We start from the raw sequence: 21,929 nt of genomic DNA, 5'->3' as shown, positions 1-21,929 counted from the left end.
CATTGCATAAATGTATATTTTGTATTGCTCTTTATATAATATAAATATGTGCGAATATACTAATACGCGCAAAGAAATTGTTTGATTGTGAGACTTTCTCTCTCTCTCCCTTTCTCATTGGTTTTTCTTTGTCCTTCAGTTTTAATGTGGCAAATAAGTTTCTCCCTAGCTCATATTTGTCCCAGCAGCTACATTACAGTCAAGACGGCAGCGTGATATTACGCCTTATCGATTCCTCACGATTTATTGCCATCGTTTTTCTTAGCGGTCTTTTACCACTTCCCAACTAAAGTAATTTTGCCATTTCCTATCGTCTTGTGTGTGTGCTTCCGTTTATTGATAAAAATAATGATTGCGTGAGAACAAATGCGTAATTGTATATTTAATTGAGGATTTTACTTTCATAATAACTCAGAAATCTCACTAAAATCTCGTTAACGTCACATGTTATTATCAATCTGATTAAAAATTAGATTATTTTAATAAAATGCTTATTTTGTAAATAATATATGATTCGTGTCAATATTATTTTTTTGTGAGCAAGCAGCGACTGATCAGTTTCATTTCACACAAGCAAGCATGAATTAATTTACTGTACAATTAAAATATTTTTCAACACAGTATCTCTATTGTTAAGCAAGAGTAATATACTAGCAATTCCATCCAGTAGTATGAATTTTAATATCACATATAGTACAGATCATTAATGTGCCAATAATTGAGGTTAATCGATTGGCCAGCTGATTGAATTGATTACCGGATATTAATGTGCCGCGAGAACGCGCGTTGCAAGTTGACACCGTTAAATTTGTAGGTAAATACAGTATAATATACGCTGCTATGTTATCTCTTGCAATACTGTGCAACATAATATTACGTCATTGATTATATAGCATATGAAAATGTTAATGTATTTTTTGCAATATAATTAAGACTATTTAAAAAATAAAAACGAGCTATACTATTATATGCAACTTATAGCAATATTTAAAAAATAAAGACGAGCCGTACTATATGCAACTTATAATATATGCAACTATAGCAATATTTAAAAATAATGTATTCCATACATCTCGCTTCTTTCATATCGTTGATTTTCTTCAGATCAACACATGCCATTTTAGAATTAATCCCTTTCTAAAAAAAGGCATGTTCTAATACTTAATCGAAATAAACAATTTCTCACTCACCGATACTGCAATAGCGGAGTTGTAGTACACAGCACACATGTTGATCTGAAAACAAAATATTTAAATTATATATATACATGTGTGTATGTGTGTGGGTATGGGTGTGGGTATGGGTGTGTGTGTGTGTGTGTGTGTGCGTACAGGGTGTTTTGAAAGTCTGGAAACGATCGAATATTTCAATGTAGTTTAGAAAAAAATGTTTTTATTTTGCATACCTCACAGTTGCCCCGATGTCGCCCGATGCCTCCCCGGGCCTCCTCCTCCTCTCTTGGTCGACCGTCATTGTTCCTTCGAAGCATTCACGACACTCGCGAAAATACGAATAATTACGATCGCCCGATACTTTACACGGCACTCCCGACACGACGCGTGAATCGCACTGTGTATCGCAGTGGTATCTGTAACAAATAAAATACATACATATTAGAATAATCTTATTTCGCATTATAACATACACAATATAAATATATAAACTAGAATTAACGATAAATATATCCACGGATCGCAACGCATTCGCGCGCGCGACAACAGATTAAGTTGGGTTATGTTGGCAAGAAATTTTGCATCGAATTTTTCGCAAAATATGCGTTTCAAACAATTACGACTACATATTACCGTTGAAATTATGATATGCGATTGATAAATATTATAATACAAAGGTTAGAAATCGTGTCTAACGATTATGCTTACTAATTAATCACAGCGGGACGCAGCTCCAACTGCTGATACTCGCGGCGTTTCAATAATGGCCGAGGCTACGAACATCGGCAACTTCACTCTAATAGCGCGCGCGATAACTGAACATGACTTAATTTAATAATTAATTAAAACTCGAAGGAGATTCGTTCGAAAAGATATAACTTTAGAAAGAAAATATTAATCGAGAATAAGGTATTATAACATATTATTTACAACATATTACTATTTTATAACTTTTACCATATTATTATTTTAAAATTTAATTAGCAAATTATAACATACACAATATAAATATAAATATGTAAGCTAGAATATTTAATTAGCAAATTTTCGCTTTATTAATATTTTTTGATAGAAATTAGCTGATTAAAGCGTTAATTTGCTAATTAATTTTTAAAATAATATGTTATACAAATTAAAATAATAATATGTTTTAAATAAAATATGTTATAATATTTTAGACAGTTATCTGCTGATTTCTGTCAAAAAATATTAATCAAAAATAACATATTATTTACAACATATCACTATTTAATTTTTGCATTATTTTAAAATTTAATTCGCAAATTAACGCTTTAATCGACTGATTTCTGTAAAAAAAATATTAATCGAGTTTAAACAAACTTTATATTATTTTTTTTAAATATTATTTTTTTTAACATAAAATCGAAGAATGGCGCGTGCGTAGCGCGCGCTTGTGTTGTTCTAGTTTTTGTTTTTTGTAAAAAATAAATGCTAACATTTTACACAAGTAATTTTATAAAAATTTTATATCTAGCTAATTTCTCTCTCGATCTCTCACGCTTATTTCCATTATAATGCTGCATTATGACGATTTAACCAGTCAGTGCAAGCCGTCGAAAACATACATATTGCTTAATGTAAATTGTCTCCTGCAAATGTGCATACATAACTAGCGCTCATTATTTGTCGATTAATCAATGTAGATTTTAGAGAATATGTAAATATATCTTTGTGCATATAATTTATAAACAATTAATTATGTTTACAAATAATAAAAATATTAAATTTTTACATAGGTATACACGATTAGTATTTTTACTATAAAAGATGTCTTTGAAAAAAGTATAAATAAAAGTATAAAATAAAATCTAAAATTGACAAATACAATTTAGGCAAATAAAATTTTTCAATCTGTTTCCGTCTGCGTTTGCTCGATGTTTCACTTATAAACGGATTAAGAACATTCACTTATATACGTGCTGTTGATGGCGTAAAGCTTTGATTATGAACAAACTTGATTACATCTTGGTTTTTAGCGCGATACAATGAATACGCCAACAAGATGAGCTTAATCCAAATATTTAATCTAGCAGCTTATGTCGTCAAAGGATTTCTTGCGCGGTCGGATGATGCAATTTTCATTATACGACTGTAGCTCGCAAGTCATTTATTATTCGAGAGGTTGCTTCGGCTTCGTGAAAATTTTATTAAAGGTACTCCGAATTCAGGGCGAATCTCACTTAGATAGTTTTCAGTAACAATATATATTAAATAACTCTTGTATTTTTCGTTCATATTTATACTTTTCCATAAGAAATAACTTATCTTTATTACTCTATACTTGACATGTATAATTAGTTTAAAGAAATGCAAATGTAAATGACTCGAGTATATTTTGTTTTGCAAAAATACGAAAGACAATGTGAAAAAATTCCTTTATTTCGCCTCCTAGTCTGAAAACTCACGGAAGTGCAATGCAAATGTCACGTGTTTCTGAGCCTCTCATTAATTTGGTCGAATAGCGCGATTATTCTGCTTCCACGAAAGTACGCAGAATCACAGAACAACGCGCGGTCGTGCGTACTTCTTATACGAGCGTTTCGTGTTTCTCCTTTTTTATCGCGCCACGGCTACTTCAATTACATTAATTAAACTACCCACACATGCATTACGAGCCGAAACAATGGTGGACCCTTTCGTCGGCCGCCGGAATTGTCACATGGCGGAGCATTTCAAGTAGGTTCGTTGCCGCGCGCATGCAATCTCCGGTGGAGAATAGCCTCGCACCGACCCTGAACACCCGCTGCATCGTACGTGGCAGTAAAGAAGTGCATAAAGGCCCGTTAATCCGCGTCCGGGATGCCGGAATTCAATTCGGACGGACGCCGCCATGGAAATGACGAGCTCATTCGCTACAGCGTGAGATCGTTAATCAAATTCGCGGCGGGGTGAATACGATAGTAGATCCTGTGCTCTCGTTTCGTCTTCGTTTTTATAATATATCGAGCGTATACATGTATAAGATGGTAAATAGCAGTCGTAGTCGCAAAGTCTTTTTAAAGCAGATTCAGAGCACTATAGCTATAATAATAAATGATAAATTTCAGTCGAAAATATTGCACAATATTTTTTCATATATGCTATATAATTTCCATATATGTATATGATCATTGCGCAATCGTACAATTTCTCTTTTAATTAACGAACATTTAGATAATAAGCGTAATAAATGAGTTGCAGTGTATTCTTGGAAGTATTCATTGTACGAAATATAAGACGTGATACGAGAATATGCTTTATTTACTACTATTCGATAATGCATTATACCCAACGGCGAATTTAATGCTGCTTAATATCGGAATTTGATAAATAGCTATCGAATATAGGAATTTTTATTAACAGCAATGATTTCAGGCATGTTGGTTTTACGATATAATTTACGATACTCATAATTTGCATCATTCAATATATATCCAGTTAAATTGTAAAGAAGCAGTAGATCTTTGAAAATTGACTAATTACTGATTTATATTTATGTGTATATGAAAATATCATCAGACAATAAATTACATTATAATTAATAAAATATCAAATGCTGCGTCAATTATTGATCCTTGCAGAGAGAATTTTTACATTACATTAAAAAACTATAGTAAATTATAAGCACAAGCTTTTTGAGTTTTATACAATGTAAATATTTGTTCCGATATATTAGATTTTAACACACCTATCGATTCTATTATATAATCTATTAGTTGTTTAAAATTATATAAACCAATTACTTGATATTTTGATTGAACTTTCTCTATCAATTTTCGATAGATTGAATTGACATATAATAAAAAGTTATATTGTGTCAATATTTTTTTTTATTGTATAAATTGAAATCAAATATAAAACGATTAAAATAAATACTTTCATTACAGTACAGAGCTATAAAAATTTTCATTTCTATAATCTGACTCAGATTTATACATTATTAATTTTTGCCTAGTTAGCGGCATACGATTTTATACATCATATATTTTATGTATTTCTATAAATTTTTTACCGATTTTACAAGTTTCAAGTTTTAACAAAAATGAGAGAAAAAATTTTACATTTTAGTCAACATTGAATATTCAATTAATTCATTTTTAAGACATCTTTAAGACTTTCATCTTTAAAACACTCATCACTTAAGATATTCTTCTCTTCATCGTACATTTAAATATATATAAAAATACATAACTAAACTAAAAGATATTAAATAAACTAACACAGTTTCTTTTAATATGATAAAAGTAAATATCATATTATTATGAATTAATATGCTTACTTGCATTTTATCAAAGAAAAAAATTTTATAAATTTAGATTACTTAATTCTGATTAATACGGATATTAAATAATACTTAAATCTTGAATTTAAAAATATTAATAAAAGTATATAATATATTGTGTGGTGTGTGTGTGTGTTCTAATAATAAATATGTATATGTACAATAAATATGTAATAAATATTTTTGACATAAAACTATCAAAGTAAATGGAAAATATGATTCACATATATTACGTTTCTATGCAAAAGACATATCTCTTCATCATACATATATGTATAATGATATATATAATGACAATATTATATGTTTTAATACAAGTTAAAATATCTCTCTATGTCGATATAAATATCACATAAAATTATTCTATGCTATGGGCGTGTATGGGAATTACTAAAGGAAATAATACATTTAATCATGTTGTTCTAAACATTTTAATTTCTCAATAACGAAATAAATTTATATATATTATTCGATATCCTAAAAATAGTTAATGAAAAAAACAAGGAATAAACGATAAAAATTTATTCTGTTATGTTTATGTTTCATTAAATTGATAAGTTTTGCATGATTAACGATGATGACCGTGGTGACCATGATGACCGCTCGAAAAACCATGCTTTTTACCGCCATGATGCTCGCTTTTTTTCCCGTAATCCTCATGATGATGATGGTGTTCTTCGTGACCATGTTTGCCATGATGGCCATGATGATCGTCATCGTAATGCCCTTTATCATGGTGACCTTTTTTACCATGATGATCCTCATGATGGCCGGAATGATGATGTCCACCCTTCTTATGATGGCCTTCCTTTCCGTGGTGATGGTCGTGATGATCGCCATGCTTCTCATGGTGACCACCTTTGTGGTAATCATCGTAGAATTTGTGATCTTTATGGAATTCATCTTTGTGCGATTTATGATGATAACCGTGAGTTTTCTCGCCCTTCTTGTGGCCTTTTCCATGGCCAAATTTCGACTTTTTATGTCCGTGTTCGTGCTCGTGATGACTGCCGTGCTCATCATGCTCATCGTGATGACCCTTCTTATGGCCACCATGCTCGTGATGATGACCCTCGTGATGTTCTTTGCCGTGGTGACCGTGGTCTCCTTTCTCGTGATGATGATGACCTTTATGGCCTTTGTGGCCTTTTTCACCATGTTCTCCAAAATCGTGAGAATGATGCTCGTGACCTCCACCGTGCTCGTGATGATGACCATGATGATGAGTACCGGCCATCTCTAAATCTGTCATATTTCGGACATCTCGCGCCGAAGATACGGCAATGACCATGCATATCACAGCCGTTACAAGGAGCAAGCATGGACCTATGTATTTAGCCATGTTGGTTCTCTCGTAGAACCAACGAGTACAATTGACTGATCAACAATCTTTAAAGCAAAGCTTATATACCTGTGGTTCCACTAATGCTTTGTACGTAATCGCTTTCATTCCTTAGCTCTTGTTTAATTTCTCTCACAATACTGGGCTAGTATTTCGTAAAACACTTGTTCTATACTGTATACTGTTGCTTAAATGAACTATTAGTCGTAGAGAATTGTTGTCAATCTTGGATTACTTAAGAGAGCAAAACGATATTACTTTTATGCTTTTACTGTTAGTAAAAAGCAGAAGAGAAAAAAAAAACAGATCGTAATATATATAAAGAATATATAAATATGTTTAATTATGTGTATTTATAGGTTATAAAGCATATATTTTTTAAAACTTTTTGAAAAATTACATATTAAATAAAATATTAAATTGCAATATATGCAATATACACATACACATATATTTAAAAAAAGATAATATTCTATTATATATAAATGAATCAAATTTTAATAAAATAAAATTATGTTTTAAGTACAAATTTTTAATGAAATAAATTTTAATAAAACAACAAATGTTTTAAAAACAAATTTTTAAACTAGTGAAAAAATACATTGCCCCGAAAAAATAATAGAAGAACAATATTTTATACTAATTAATTTTATTGCTGAAAAATAAACGACAATGACCCTCGTGAACAAAAATTTTAAAAATTGAATTAGTTTAAATTTACAATTAATTAAAATGTCAGCGAATCTTACACCTAAAATAGCGAGATTAATCTAGAATTTATCAGTAAATAAATTTGTCCATTTAACAGTTAACGATAGACAAAACGAGATGCATAGTATAAATCAGAATGATTTATCGACTTTTATTGCTAAATTTATCTGCTCTGTCGCATCTGATCGAAGCAGTATTTTTTATCGTACTATTCTCTGACACTCAATAATAATATTTAGCTATATATTATATCTTTGTGTTTGTCTTCGTAAAAAAATATATTAATCGTATAAATTTCCATCAGTTATAGGAATAAATTAAAGCTGTTGAAAGTCAATGTGCTGCGGTTTGGTAGAACAATAAAAACGCGTTATTTAGGCTGCATAGACGTAGTTTGGTAAGCAGGACAACGATTTCAATTAAATTACGTAACGGTCCGAACAATAGTCGCGGGTTCACTGAAATCCGCATTACAATTTAAACAGGTTAAGGAAACGTTGCTTTCGCAACGACGTAATAAGCCACGAAAGAGAGCCTACCCTCATATCGATTATCCTGCGATCGATATATAATCCGAGCGGGGCGAGCGATTTAATCATACCTAGCGATCACGGCAGCGAAGTTAAACACCTCTCGTTGATATTGGATTAAACGAGGATAAATACGGCACGATGAGCAGATTGGCGGCGATTTGCCTGCTGGCAACGTGCATCGCCTCTTATTGCGTGACCACCGCACGTGAGATCCCGAGGGCTTATTACGACGACCTGCAGGTAGCTGCTACTCACGGCCATCATCACGAGAGCGGGCATGGAGAAGAGCATCATTCCGATCATCATCACAAACATGGCGGAAAAGGCGATAAAGGATATAAGTCGCACCATCATGACGAAAAAGGAGAAAAGGGGCATCACGACAAAGAGGGACATTCCGGACATTTTCACGAAGAAGATGGGCATAAGAAGCATCATCATCACGATGACGGCTACTACGGCGAACATCACAAGGGCGAAAAAGGTGAGAAGGGTCACAAGTTCCACGAGAAAGGACATTATGGCAAGGGCCACAACACGAAGGGACATCACGAGGTCCACAAACTCGACGAGTTTAAGAAAGATAAGAAATTCTTCGACGAACATGATGATCACGGTCATCATGAAGACCACGGTGGCCATCATCATGAACACGGACATAAGAAGGGCGGTCACTTTAAAAAAGGCCACCATGATCATCATCATCACGAGGATGATTATGGCAAGAAAGGTCATCATGAAAAGGGACATCATCATCACGATCATAAAGGTCATAAGGGCCATGGCGATCACGAGGAGCATCATCATCATCATTCCCACCATGGCAAGAAGGGCGGCCATGAAGATCACAAGCATTGGGGATTCAAAAAGGGACATTGATATAAATATGAGATTCATCATTTCGCTCCTATTGCTTGTTGAGTGGCGTTTTGTCACGCTGCATTAATTGTTGTACGTTTCGACGAGCAAAATAAATTTTTCTAACAGATTTATTACATATTATTTATACATTCTTTCATGCTATATCGCGATGTTATGTCAATTAACTGCAAAATATCACATGCATTTATTAAATCATCATTTTTCTTATGCTGCCACATGTTTTCACCAACACGCAATAGCTTGCATTAATCAGACTCTTACAACACTATAAATGTATATTGGACGTAAAATGAAATTTGAATTATTTGCACACCGCGAGCGTAACGCGTGTCGCGAAATCGGTAACTGTCGTAATAATTTAGTGAAGTTTTATGTTTTGTGCTACATCAGTCACGCTTCTGCGGTACAGCTGTCAAAAGAAAATATGGTCTCTCGTTACATACTATTTCCATAAAACCGTAATATCGGGCAGTTACCGCATTCAATGATGCAATTGTCACTGTTTTTGTTTTATTAAGCGTTCCTTGAAAATTATGTATCTTTAATACAAACAATCTAATTTAAATCAAATTGATCTCAATTATGTATCTATAATTTTATGCAGCAAACATATAATACAAATTAATATTACAAATTTATTAACTACATTTATCCCAAAAATCTATATCTCAATTATATTTGCAATGTTGATTCTTAATTACAAAATATAATTCTGTTATAAGCATATTATTCACAATCGACATTGTCGATACATGTTTAGCATGATATGGATTGAAAACCTGTTTCATGGAAATATTCGATTATAAATTCTTTTTTATTTTATTATGTTTTATAAATTATAATTAATATATAAAACAGTAATAGATAAATTACATTAGCATTAAAGGTTCCATTCTATATTATTCAATAGTCTTAACTAGCTTTCTCATTTCTATGTTTTTTAATTAAGCGTGTATCTGCATCGAAGTCATAATTCTCGTAATTATTATGATAAGAATTGTCACCTTTCTCCTTATTATAACCCTGATCGCTATTCTGTATACGCTCTTTATCGCGAAATGCTTTCTTTCCACTATTTCGATAATCGAACTCAGATTCATGATATCCACCTTTTTTGAAATTACCCTCGGCAGCATTATGATGTTCGTCAGCAGTAGCGTGTTTGTCGAAATAACCTTTCTTGTGGCTTTCGTCATAGAAATCGGTATGTTTTTTATATTCATCCTTGTGGTAGACTTTATGAAAGCCACTAGTTTTTTGACCCTTTTTGTGGTACGACGTTTGCCCATAGCTGCTACCCTTCTCACCATTCTCAGTCTCATCATAGCGTCCATAATTTCCGGCCACATCGCTGTACCCTTTTTTGTTCTCACTTTCAATATCATAATGTTCTGAAAGATTCAACAAAAAGTAACGTTTCGCTCGGTTTTATATATATATTCAATAAGTTTAGATATTTATATTCCTAGAAAAATAATATTTATTTATGCAAAAATATAAATATCTATATCTATATATTGAAGAATTCAATGTCTATTAAAAAAATAAACAAAAATCTACCTTGTTGCCCGCTTTTATCATGCTGCTCGCGTTCACCTACGTCCAATTCTATTCGTTTGTCGTACCCTTTGTCACTCTTTTCTCCATGAGCAAAATTCTGCCCGGTAGAATACTTTTCGCCGAGTTCGAGCGAAACGTCGATATTTGGCCGAGGGTTGTCGAGATGGTGAAAAGGATGGGTTGCTATAAAATCAACTGCTTTCTTACGAGTCTCCGTCGCGTGACCTTTATCATCCTCCTTATCACCGTCATTATTCTCGCCATCATTATTATCATAATCATCTTTTTCACCCTTCTCGTTCTCCTTATCATCGCTTCTATTAATAGTTTCCACACTCGTTCCAACTGATTTAAATAAGCTCGGCGTATAATAATATGGCGCGCGAGCAATCAGCTTAGGCGGTTCAAGCGGCTGCGCGTATTTCGCTAATTGGCCTGTGCCATAATTAATGAATCCATCGCGTGGGTAAGGCTGGCGCGACGCGTACGGTACAATTTCACGCTTCGCATTCGCATATGCGAGCAGAACAGGTTCGTGCGACAACGCAGTTTCAGAAACGGCGGGCGCAACAGGTGCAGAACTACCGTCGACGTAATGTACCGGCATCGGTGCATGGTAGTAACGTCCGCTTCCGTGATTGGTGTATCGCATGTACGAGACCGGAAGGCCCGTTTGCTGATTGTACGCATATCCGCCGGCTGAAGTCTCGAGATCGGCTATTCTCATCTTAGAGACCATCATCGTATGCGCTGTCCCCGTTGGTGATGCACTATTGCCGCATATGCCGGCGAGCAGCATCATCACTAAATTCGCGATCATAGCGACCTCCGTTCTCGTAAACAACGCGCCGGATAATAATCGCTATTATCGTCTCCTGCCTGAATTGTCCGGACACTGTCGTATCCGTTCGTCCGCGTTATCGTCTTATATACACACGTTGGAAGGACGTTTTCCTTGCGTCGCGTAAGTCACACACTGTTTAGCGTCATCGAGCGTTTTAAGGTCACACCGATGCTTCAAGTACATAGCATAGCTATCGACAGTGTATTTCTTTCGCCGAGACATTAGCTAAGAGTCCTCGATTTTGCGTAATGTAAAAATTTCGTCGATTAATCGAAATTACGGGGAATATCCAGGTGACAGTTTATAAATCAAGTTTCAGTCGAAGAAAATAGAATTTGAATGTTAAGTTATTTGATAGAGAAAATAGTTAATATTTTTAACAAATATTTAGCACATATTTCTCAAGTTTTTACTTTCTAAAATTCCAATCTAATCCCGCGCATTTGTTTTGCATCGCCGATTAGCTAGCATCGTAAACCGTCACTGCTGTGATCTTGAATTGGCTATACGCTACACTAGATACGCCATGAGGCCATGTGAAATCGATAGTGGTCTCTAGTTCGGTCGAGCGATTGCCACGAGATATAAAAGAGCTGGTATTATTGCGCTGTCATTACAGTGTGTGTCAGCGCGTTTGCATGATTTGTATTGCATCAGAAATTTCTCTCTATCCAAATAGCCGTACCAAATCGATTTATCCAAGAATACATAATATAATTTTGATTTAATTTGTATAAAATTAAGACAAGCAAATTTTCACAAAACAAATGAGGGTCTGTGAAAAATGGTTCAGAGCAGGTTGGTACATGGTGCTCTACATGGTGCTCTGTGTTTGCGCGCATCCGATGAGAGATCGATCGAACCAGATGCACATTAGCAGCTCGAGATTGTACGATCCGGAATCGACTGACGACGGCTTCGAGAAAGAGATACCTGCGACTAAATTGTTCGAAATCCACGAGGATAGTGCGGAGAACTTCGAGGAGAATAGCCCGTTAAGAGCGATCGCTACAAGAGCGAAGAGCAATCCGGTCCTACTACCTTTGATCATAGAACCGGAGGCGGAGATGCTGCCGCACGGTTATAAGGGCGTGAAGCCGCCTGGAGTCACCCACATGGAGTTTGCATTCGCGAAACCGCAAACCGGCACTTCGGTTCGCGAGAGCGCGACATTACGAGCTTTGATGATAAACGATGACGAGGATTTCGGTAAATTCGGGGGATTTGGTCGAAATGGCGATGCGCATTATGCCGCGTCGAAGCATGAGGAGCAGATTGCGAGGAATGATCGCGGTAACGAGAGTCTCGGCGTTCATGAGGTAGATTTAAAAGATGATTTTGAAGCAGGAGAGCAAGAAGAGCGAGGATACCGGAGCTTCCGGTGCGAGAAAGAGTCATTTCGAAAATGAGGATCGCGCAAAGAAGCGTGAAGAGAAGGTTGCGAAAAAAAAGAAAAATATTTACAAAACTGGAAATGGTCGCGAGAAGACTCATAACGTCAGATATCGCAACGTTTATCACGAGGATGAATTCGAGAAAGACACCGACTTCCATGACGATGATCGTCAGAACGAACACTTTGAGAAGCACGGCGAAAAACGCACCAGCATCAAAGACACGTACGCGAAAGGCAAGAGCAACCGTTCCAGATTAGTCGATGTGGAAGCCAACGAGTGGGGTAAGTTCGAAAAGACAAGAGACGACCGAGAAGCCCAAGGTCACGCTACGACGGATTCTTCGAGAACTTTGACGGATTCATAAAGCAGACTGGCTTAGCGAAGGGTTGAAAGTTCGCTTTCAGCAATGACAGCTCGACAAGTGTGCAGCGCTTGTGTGAGTGACGATTGTAGGAGGACTATTGATTTCAAGGAGAGAAATTTAAAAATATTCAAACGCGCGTATATGTTTAAATGTACAATATATTTAATGTACATATTTATTTATATTCATGTATTTAAATATGCATATTTTCATTGTATTTCACGTCATATCTTTTATAATATACGTGCGCATTGTGCGTTTATAAAATATAAAATTAAATAAAAGCGCGCGAATCTTGTTTGTATATTCAGTTTATTATGTTATGTTGATTCTTTTTATTTTAATATTAAATCAATTGACTAAAAAGTATATTGTTTTCTATTTTAAAATTATTTAAATTTTTTAAATTCTGTTTTCTTTTTTACAGCTTGATATTTTCATTACATCTTTTATTCTAGCTTGAATTAATTTTTTTTAGTCGGTGTAAGTCTTCGCTTTGAATAAATTTTATTTCTCAATTCATCACGACACCGCCCATCTTACTTTTATTTATTATTCGCAACCGACCGATGATTGAATACGGATGAGATGAGCCACATTGGGCCGGTTAATGGATATTAATAATGCCCGTATTGTTGCGCCGATAAATTGCAATCTTTCGCGTATGGTCCGGCCGCGAAATGAGAATCAAAACATATAATTGATGCATATATACAGGTATCGTTGTATCTCCCCGCGTTCTCATTATGGGTTTTGCTGGAGGAGCCATACGCGGGGCCATTCCACTTCGGTAACGTATACCTATCGCTTTCTCTATTCCTTCCATTCCCGCCGTAGTCTACTACGATATACACATAAAGCCCGTATTCCCTTCGTGGCTCAGTGAGCTCGGGTTCCCCGCATTCATCAACAATAAGCCGCGGCACCTACCGTCCTCGCATACGTATCTGCGCGAGCGCCGCGTATGTACGTACGTATGTATACTCCGCGTGTAAACTACACGCATCGTCGTATGCATATACGTGCACACACTCGGCGGTTGTATTATATGTATCTGCCCGTTTATGTATATACGAATCTCTATATGAAGGCGCATGTATATCGGAAGCGGTGGAACGCGGCGCGAATACATAAATCAGGTGCCGCTCTGCAAGCTGCCACCCATATCACTTCGTACAACGGCCATGAATGAATAGAGCCGTGTTTGAGTTATCGTCCGACCTAGTCTTCCAGAAACTGCGGAACGACGACGTTAAGTTTTACCGCGCTCGGAATTCTTCTTAACGGAAGTTAAAAAAATGTATTCTTTCTTTTAGCTATCTCGTGCGAATTTTCGTGCCAGCTTGGCATGAAACAGAAATAAACATTAATTAATTACTTAGTCTTTCATTTCGATATTTTGCTGGTAGTTCAAGATTCTCTCTCGCGAAAGCTCAACGCCTAAGTAACGAACGTCACACACACAGCCCCCCGGATAATTTATGTCAAAGAAGTAAATCTGAAGGTTTGCCTCGATGGCGACGTTTTACTACGAAAAGAAATGCAATTTATCTTCTGATAATCTCCAATCCTTCGCGAAAGCGGACGTTCGCCTCGTATCTTGCTTTCCTTCCTTTTTATTTGACTGTCACACGTCCGATGCGCTCGTGTGATTTTCCAAGAACGGCTGATTTCGGGGATCTGATCGTCTTTCCGCGGTAGTTTATTGTCACCGATTTATCTTCGCTGAGAAAAATCTAACCAATAAAAATAGGAAAATTTATTAGCGATCATATTATTCTAGTGACGCTTGTTTTGCAATTCTTGAATGATACGAAGTATGCGGTTATCATAGAAAGATGGCAGAAGTATAAGAAATATATGATATGAAAACATAAAAAATAAATATAACATTTTTAATTTGCTCTTAAACAAATGTGTGTGGCGTGAAAATTCAAGACAATTATCATTATATTTAAAAAACGAAGTGAGGTTAAGCCTTTATATAAGTCCAAAAATATGACATCGATTTTATGGAAATTGACACGTCCTGTCACAAAGTGCGTGGAATATGGATTTTATTTTGGCATACTTAAAAATCAAGAACGTTATATGAGCGTCGGGATGCAAAATTATACAGCAAACTGTACTGTAAGTTTGAGTAGCCTTTATATAGTAATATTACAGAGAAATGACAATGTCTAACACGAAACTTGTCAAGAATGTAAACATGAATTTTATATACGAGTTGGTCATTGAAAAGATTCTCGCTAAATACTTAAATTCTTTATAGTTTAACGCAAAAATTCGTGTTATATATATTCATGCATTCGTAACATTATCAGCCATTTTACAAGACACGATTGGCTTTGCCGGTGGACTACGACAGAGTGATGACTTTTATGAGCGACGCGTTTTTCAAAGACGATCCAGTCATGGTAAACATAGGTTTGGACCAGCAGGAGCCCGCGCCGTCGTTGCTAAAACTTATGTACGACGAGGTTCGTGAGGGTATGACGATAATCGCCGAGGGACAGGACAATTGTATCGTGGGCGCCGTGGTGAACGCCGGCTCCTGTCCTTGGGATCCCGACAAGTTCGTCGAGTTCGCTAGGTGTTGTGAATGCGGGCCGACTCGCGACGTGATCGAGTTCGGGGCTTACGTGACCCGCAAGCCAAATCTCTGGGAGCGTTACTGCGTTCTCAAGATCTTCGAGTGCAGCTATCTCGCGGTTGAACCGGACTTCCGGAACCGGGGTATTGCCAGAAAGCTCATGCTAGATAGCTGGTATCTCGCGCGCGATTGCGGCTATCGATTGTTCCGTGTTGACTGCAGCAATAGGTGAGTCCGACTAGCTTGACCGTGGAATTTTGGTTAGGGTTATAGACACGTACGGAATGCCAGTCGTTTCGGCGCGGTTCTCTCGCCCCGGACGGATTTTGAATAATTTTCGCGACGCGACGCCGGGCTCGCATCAACGCCGGACTCTATCCATCACACGTCGCACGTTCAGTGAAACTGTTGCCTTGTAATTTAAATTTGCCCCCGTAAGGGTAGCACGGCAGCTGATATATGGCTTCCTGTCATATTAAAAGAATAAGGATCGAGTTTATTAAGACTGATATAATATACGATAACTTTTTTGATGCGTTTTTCAACGTATAAACACGTTTTGTTCGATACTGAGACATTATAGAATATTGTTTCCCTGCGATCATATATTATGCAAAATGGATCGCAAAATATAAAATGAAATTGATGGATTTATATATATATATATATATATTGTATATATATTATATAATTATATATATTATATATTAATTTTATATATGTATGTATATATATATATATATATATATATATATATATATATATATAGAGAGAGAGAGAGAGAGAGAGAGAGATTAATAAAAAATCAGAGATATTGTTAATACAAATATATCCATTTCAGATATATCGCGCAAATTGCGAAAGGTTTCGGATGGAAGCAAGTATGTACAATTCTATTTAATCAATATGTGAAGGACGACAAACTCGTTTTTGAGCATATTAAAGAGCCACATACTGAAATGCAGATTTACATTGATCAAGTTACTTTTTGCAAAGATTATTGCCCACCTTATAATAAATGTAAGACGACTTCAGCGCCAAAAATACGTGAAGAGAAAACTTAATATCTTCTAGATTGCCTTATCGAGAAAACTTTAACATATTTTGTCACACAGTATCATGCTTAGTATTAGTCTCTGTGTATATTATAAATCAAACAACACTTTGTTTATTGCAGCTTATTTGTATTTGTAAAATGATTTGTTAGAAAGCTTGACTAAAATATCCAAAATGTAATGTACTGTGCTCAATTTGTACAGTTTCACATTGTTAATGCACATGTTTATAGTTTAATACTTTATTAGTATATTAATAATACATTAATAATAGATTATGTTAACACATCAATAATATATAATACGTATAATATATTATGCTCTTTATTATTATATATATCAAAACTAACGCAAAGCATAAATTATTGGTAACAAATAGATAATGATAATAAAGCACGATAGCCAGTGTGATTGTGCTTTACTGTAGACTAAAACAAAGTTTTTGTTCGCTTTGATGACATACATCGATTTCACAAGTACTAATCCCGACAGTTGAGCTTATTGGAATAGTCTATCACAGCCGAGAACAGTGATTGATGAGTTCAACGGCAGCTTATCTCGCGAGGAAACTCCTTTGAGTACGATTGAATAATACATAGCGACGCGCAAATGAAATTCCCGATATTTGACTTCTAAGCTCTACCTCTCGAACGAAAGCCCGGCGGCTAAACTTCTGCTGCCTGCGAAATTACGATTGCTCGGAGTTGCGAATGTACGGAATTCGGTTTCCAAATTTAAGCAGAAAGAGACGGATCCTCCTTTACGTCCTGGAGCGTCCACCGTGTCTTCCGTAAAAAGAGACTTCCGTATATAGAATCGGTAATTGTCTGCCAAACAGGGCTAGACAACTGCCAATCATCTACTATCATCACAAAACATTAACGATCCGTAGAACGAATTCTAATGTATATATGCAAAGTGTTTGAGAATTGTCGGTCTGAAATGATCTATCGCCAGCTAAGTCAACTCATTACCCTTGAATTTCGAACAATGATAAAACATGGGTATAATAGATTAGCTATCGTATAAGTCAGAATAATGAACTGTATTTTTTTGTCATTTATAATAAAAAAACAATTATTAAGTTGAGCACGTAATTATGAATTATAAAATAATGTTGTATAAAGAATCTATTATTATCGGTCTTTTTATAATAATTTACAATTATGTATCTATTGCTGCAACTTATATAATCCAATTATTAATATTAACACATGACAGGTTGAGTTATGTGAAATTGAAGAAAAAGTACATTGTATTGTTTATTATGCAATACACATAGCGATAGTTTTCTCAATGTTAAGTAAAATTGTTCGTAGAAACGCAGTATTTTACATTATTATAATTTTTTAGCTAATAATAGAATGTTTCCTTTTAAACACATGCTTTGAAATACATATATTTACTATATCCTTGTGATAAAATTAAATTGTCAGTCGTGACATATATTATCGTATAATGACATGTATATTATCGTAATATAAAATACCTACAAGACTTTATTAAATTTTTAGTATTTACTAAACATTCATGAAAGTATTACGTGCATACATTTTCCTTGTACGAATAAATCCATTTTCTGCACGATATAATATACGGTTTATATAATTGCCATTGTTTTGTCACTTACAGTTCACTATCATTACATATTAATCATTATGTATTACATCTTCTAAAGTTTATATTGTGGATGTAAATTTAATTCTCCTTTAAGAGAGATACGTTAAGTACACTTCTTGTAGAGAGGAAATGCTGAAGGTTATTTTTATGCTATTCCTAGATCTTGTGATTTTATGCAAGTCTCTCTAGACCTGTTTTTTGCGCAGCTTCTTGATCTTTACATAAGAATTTAAGATTAGGAAGTCTAATAGAGACATTCATGTATAATTTATATTTTATATCCTTTTCATTTTATCTTTAATAAAAAAATTTTCTTAATATAAAAAAAATTTTTATTTAAATAAATTTTATATATATATATATATATAAATATAAATAAAACATATGTCCACACAAATAAATAAATAATTTTGATTATATTCTATATCGGTATGTTTGCAACAATTCACATTCGTCTTCGTATGAACATACGCATCTTCATCAGAAACTAACGAATGGAGCGTATCTAAGACGAATTATAACTCGAGTAGAACTATTCGAACTTCTCTCAAAAACGATCTTGGGCCGATTTCGGAGCTGTAATGATTAATGGAGTTAGGGAGCTGCGCGTAGTTTCGTAATACCGTAACAACTATCGAGTCGGAATTACAGTTGAGAAACTGCAAGGTGAGTCGTCGTTTCGGTCGAAGGAGAATCCTGTCGTCTCTCTCTCTTTGGCTCCGCAGCCATCCGATCACGTACCAAGCTTGATTTGGTTTTGATTCAACGTACACTAGAAACGCATTTAATACACGTGCTTGTGTACGCGGGCTGCGCGTGCATCGACTAAGGATGAACGTTTTTCGTTGGCCGATACGACGATAAGACCGTATCCCTATTGTCGCGCAGCCATGTCATTATATACGCGAGGAAAATAGATCCAGATTCAATATCTCTGAACATATTCGAGCAGATTCTAGTTATCTCACCTGTATAATTTTTTTCTAATTACTACCATTTATACGTAACATTCTTTCATAGAGTTAAAAAAAGATACATTCCTTATCCCTAAATGATCTACATTAGTTATTTAGTCCACTCTATCTTGCGAGATAACAGAATTTTTTCACGAATATGACAGATAAATTTTTAATTAATAAACTGCGTTCAGCAATATGGTACGGAATGATAAACGGTCTCCTCCATGTATATATACGGTCGCAGTTAATGTTCATCTAGGCTCTCGGACACGGTGTGAACGAGCTTAATCTACATAATTTCAATCCCCAGTGCAGAACACACATCTGTATATTCGGAGTTACGTGTTTGCGTATCGTAAACACTAGTCCGAGTGATTCCGCTAATATAATAAAATTGTTTGTCGAATTAAAATTGTTCGATTTGAGTCTAATTCCAGTCTTTTCGCTTCTTTTGCCATTGTAAGCAATACGTATAAACATCGGTCGCTGTTTCTATCGAAGATTTTGCTATTGTAATATCTGCACATATCTCGATATATCATAACACTAACTGAGCTCTCAAGCGGAAAATTCAATCATGTTAATCCGTATTTACTTCTGATCAAATTCATGGAAACGTGCGCTATTCGCGATAATTGTTTCTAGTATGTATACTATATATAGTATACATTACCTGCGTAATTATCTCGCATTATTTCTTATCAAGAGACACGGTAGTGTCTCGCACAGCATAATTATAATTGTAGAAAAATAGATATAAAAAAATTCTGTCAATTGACAAAAACTTATGTTGTAAAATACTTCTAAAAAAATAATGATATCAAAAAACTGCGCTAAATAATTTTTTATAAACAATGATTTCAAATGTCTTGATTTTTCAAAGAAATATATGATATAATAAAAAAAAATTGTATATGAAGTTAAGCACGACCAACTATTGCTAGTCGCACATATCGCATATAATAATTTTATCTTTTTAATACAATACAGCAATGGGTTTCATTCAGTCGTATTGATTAGCTATGTCTGCGCTCACAACTAATTCGTTTAAGGTTTATATAATATTTTTTTATGTTACATCATATTTATACATAAAAATATTGTTTGAGAAAAATGTTATTGTTTATTACACTCTTTTGAAGTTTTTTGCTTTTCATAAAATAAATGTGGAATTTGAAATAAAATATATTTTTTATTTTAATTATTATTATTATTATTACTGTTATTATGTGCGATATATTGATTATTAAGTGATAATAACAATGTAAATAATGGTAAAAATGCGTGTTTTTAAAATAATTGAAAATGAGAACATAGCACGCGTTTTATTTTGTATTGACATTTTTCTACTATTTTTTATTATAATAATTTCATTATAATAAATTATATAAATTACTTTGATATAACTTTAACGAGATCTTTAGAAGTGTAAATGCAATTTTGTTTATTCTCTATCTATAAATACTATTCAAAATTATTAAGCGACAGTCTTGATCTTTTAAAAATGACATGACATTACATATTGCGAGACAGTGCGAGATAACAAAATATTTTTAAAACTCATTTGGATGAATGGAAATGACATGTCGTCACTTTCACGATCAAATTTTAATTAATGATATAGCTTAATAGACAAATTATAAACTGGTTTTATGTAAGTAGAAAACTGGTTTCAAATATATTTATTTTAGCGTAATATATATTAATTTGCCGTATTTAGGTAACAGATAATACTATGTGTGTGTGTATAAATAAAATATATAAAAGAATTAAATTTCCCTATCTTATAGTTCGCTACAGCTCGTTTATTTCGATTGCTGTTTTTTTGCTATATCATATATTGAAATCTAAATATAAAATCAATCGGATTTAAACACATTTATTAGATTAAATATTAAATAATTAAAATTAAAATTTATTAGAACTAGTATAATTTCAATGAATTCACAAATTCAAAATTAAAATACTCTAATTGAACACGAATATCTATTACACAAAGGCAAATCCAAAAAAATTTTATTTTTACAAGATTTTACAATCACAAAATTATTTGTTTTTATTAGTATTTGTGTCATAGATCGCGATTGTAGATACCAATATTCACGTCACTCCAAAACACTGATTCAATTCATGTTTCAGACATATATAATTGAAAAAATAAAAAGAGAGATGAGCTTGAATCACAGGTAGATCAAAAACTATCTTTATATAATTTTCCTATCGCTTTATACATATATATATATATATATATATACACACATACACACACTTGCAGTAAATATAACTACAATAAAATATTTATGTTTTATTATTATTATTATTATTTATCATTATTTATTTAAAATTCTTGACAACGTTGCATATTTCGATATCTTGATATTAAATATTTATTATTTTTAATATGTGTTCGCATATATTCTGATAAAATTATTCAAAAATATATATTAAGTTATTATAATATTAAAAAGTAAAACGAGCAAGAGTTTAAATGCAACATGTTTTACTGCAGCGTAAAAGAGCTATGCATGAAATTTTTTGTTTTAAAAAATGTTAAAAAAGTTTTATATACATATAAAGAGATGTAAGTTGATAGATATAAAACACATTCTGTATAT

General features: G+C 33.9%; 4 protein-coding genes, 1 long non-coding RNA gene and 1 pseudogene across 5 annotated transcripts in view; 3 read left to right on the top strand and 3 right to left on the bottom strand.

Moving 5' to 3' along the window:
* LOC145934993 (uncharacterized) overlaps nt 1–21,929 on the bottom strand; it is a 130,550-nt gene that overhangs the window by 71,466 nt on the left and 37,155 nt on the right. Inside the window, exons 5-6 of the long non-coding RNA XR_014425142.1 lie at nt 1,406–1,588; nt 1,191–1,235 (exon numbers count right to left, since the gene is read on the bottom strand). This is a non-coding gene — a long non-coding RNA (uncharacterized LOC145934993). The remainder of the gene's footprint in view (nt 1–1,190; nt 1,236–1,405; nt 1,589–21,929) is intronic.
* On the bottom strand, nt 6,023–6,796 carry LOC145935181 (uncharacterized). The gene has a single exon (XM_083036298.1). The coding sequence runs from the start codon at nt 6,794–6,796 to the stop codon at nt 6,023–6,025; it is 774 nt and encodes a 257-aa protein (XP_082892424.1).
* Nucleotides 8,179–8,919, top strand: LOC145935414 (uncharacterized). The gene has a single exon (XM_083036742.1). It carries the CDS (start codon nt 8,179–8,181, stop codon nt 8,917–8,919), a length of 741 nt encoding a protein of 246 aa, XP_082892868.1.
* On the bottom strand, nt 9,815–11,366 carry LOC145935089 (uncharacterized). The gene is made up of 2 exons (XM_083036149.1): nt 10,483–11,366; nt 9,815–10,313 (listed from the first exon to the last, which is right to left on the bottom strand). The coding sequence occupies exons 1-2, from the start codon at nt 11,300–11,302 to the stop codon at nt 9,835–9,837; spliced, it is 1,299 nt and encodes a 432-aa protein (XP_082892275.1). The 5' UTR covers nt 11,303–11,366; the 3' UTR covers nt 9,815–9,834.
* On the top strand, nt 12,094–13,119 carry LOC145935648 (uncharacterized; annotated as a pseudogene).
* On the top strand, nt 14,339–15,949 carry LOC145934990 (arylalkylamine N-acetyltransferase-like 2). The gene is made up of 2 exons (XM_083035958.1): nt 14,339–15,217; nt 15,412–15,949. Exons 1-2 carry the CDS (start codon nt 15,086–15,088, stop codon nt 15,910–15,912), a joined length of 633 nt encoding a protein of 210 aa, XP_082892084.1. The 5' UTR covers nt 14,339–15,085; the 3' UTR covers nt 15,913–15,949.

The sequence above is a fragment of the Prenolepis imparis genome, unplaced genomic scaffold, assembly GCF_030444845.1.
Source record: "Prenolepis imparis isolate NDT839.2.m4 unplaced genomic scaffold, iyPreImpa1.0 SCAF_4, whole genome shotgun sequence".
In the NCBI taxonomy this organism is placed as follows: domain Eukaryota; kingdom Metazoa; phylum Arthropoda; class Insecta; order Hymenoptera; family Formicidae; genus Prenolepis; species Prenolepis imparis.
The sequence above is the reverse complement of the archived record's forward strand: the minus strand, read 5'-3'. Positions and strand labels throughout refer to the sequence as shown.

Excerpts from the sequence above, each read along its gene's own strand:
- LOC145935181 (XM_083036298.1), bottom strand. The coding sequence starts at position 6,796 with ATGGCTAAATACATAGGTCCATGCTTGCTCCTTGTAACGGCTGTGATA.
- LOC145935414 (XM_083036742.1), top strand. The coding sequence starts at position 8,179 with ATGAGCAGATTGGCGGCGATTTGCCTGCTGGCAACGTGCATCGCCTCT.
- LOC145935089 (XM_083036149.1), bottom strand. The coding sequence starts at position 11,302 with ATGATCGCGAATTTAGTGATGATGCTGCTCGCCGGCATATGCGGCAAT. Across the intron at positions 10,314-10,482 it reads TGATAAAAGCGGGCAACAAG|AACATTATGATATTGAAAGT; the intron begins GTAGATTTTTGT and ends TGAATCTTTCAG.
- LOC145934990 (XM_083035958.1), top strand. The coding sequence starts at position 15,086 with ATGACATCGATTTTATGGAAATTGACACGTCCTGTCACAAAGTGCGTG. Across the intron at positions 15,218-15,411 it reads ATTATACAGCAAACTGTACT|CCATTTTACAAGACACGATT; the intron begins GTAAGTTTGAGT and ends TAACATTATCAG.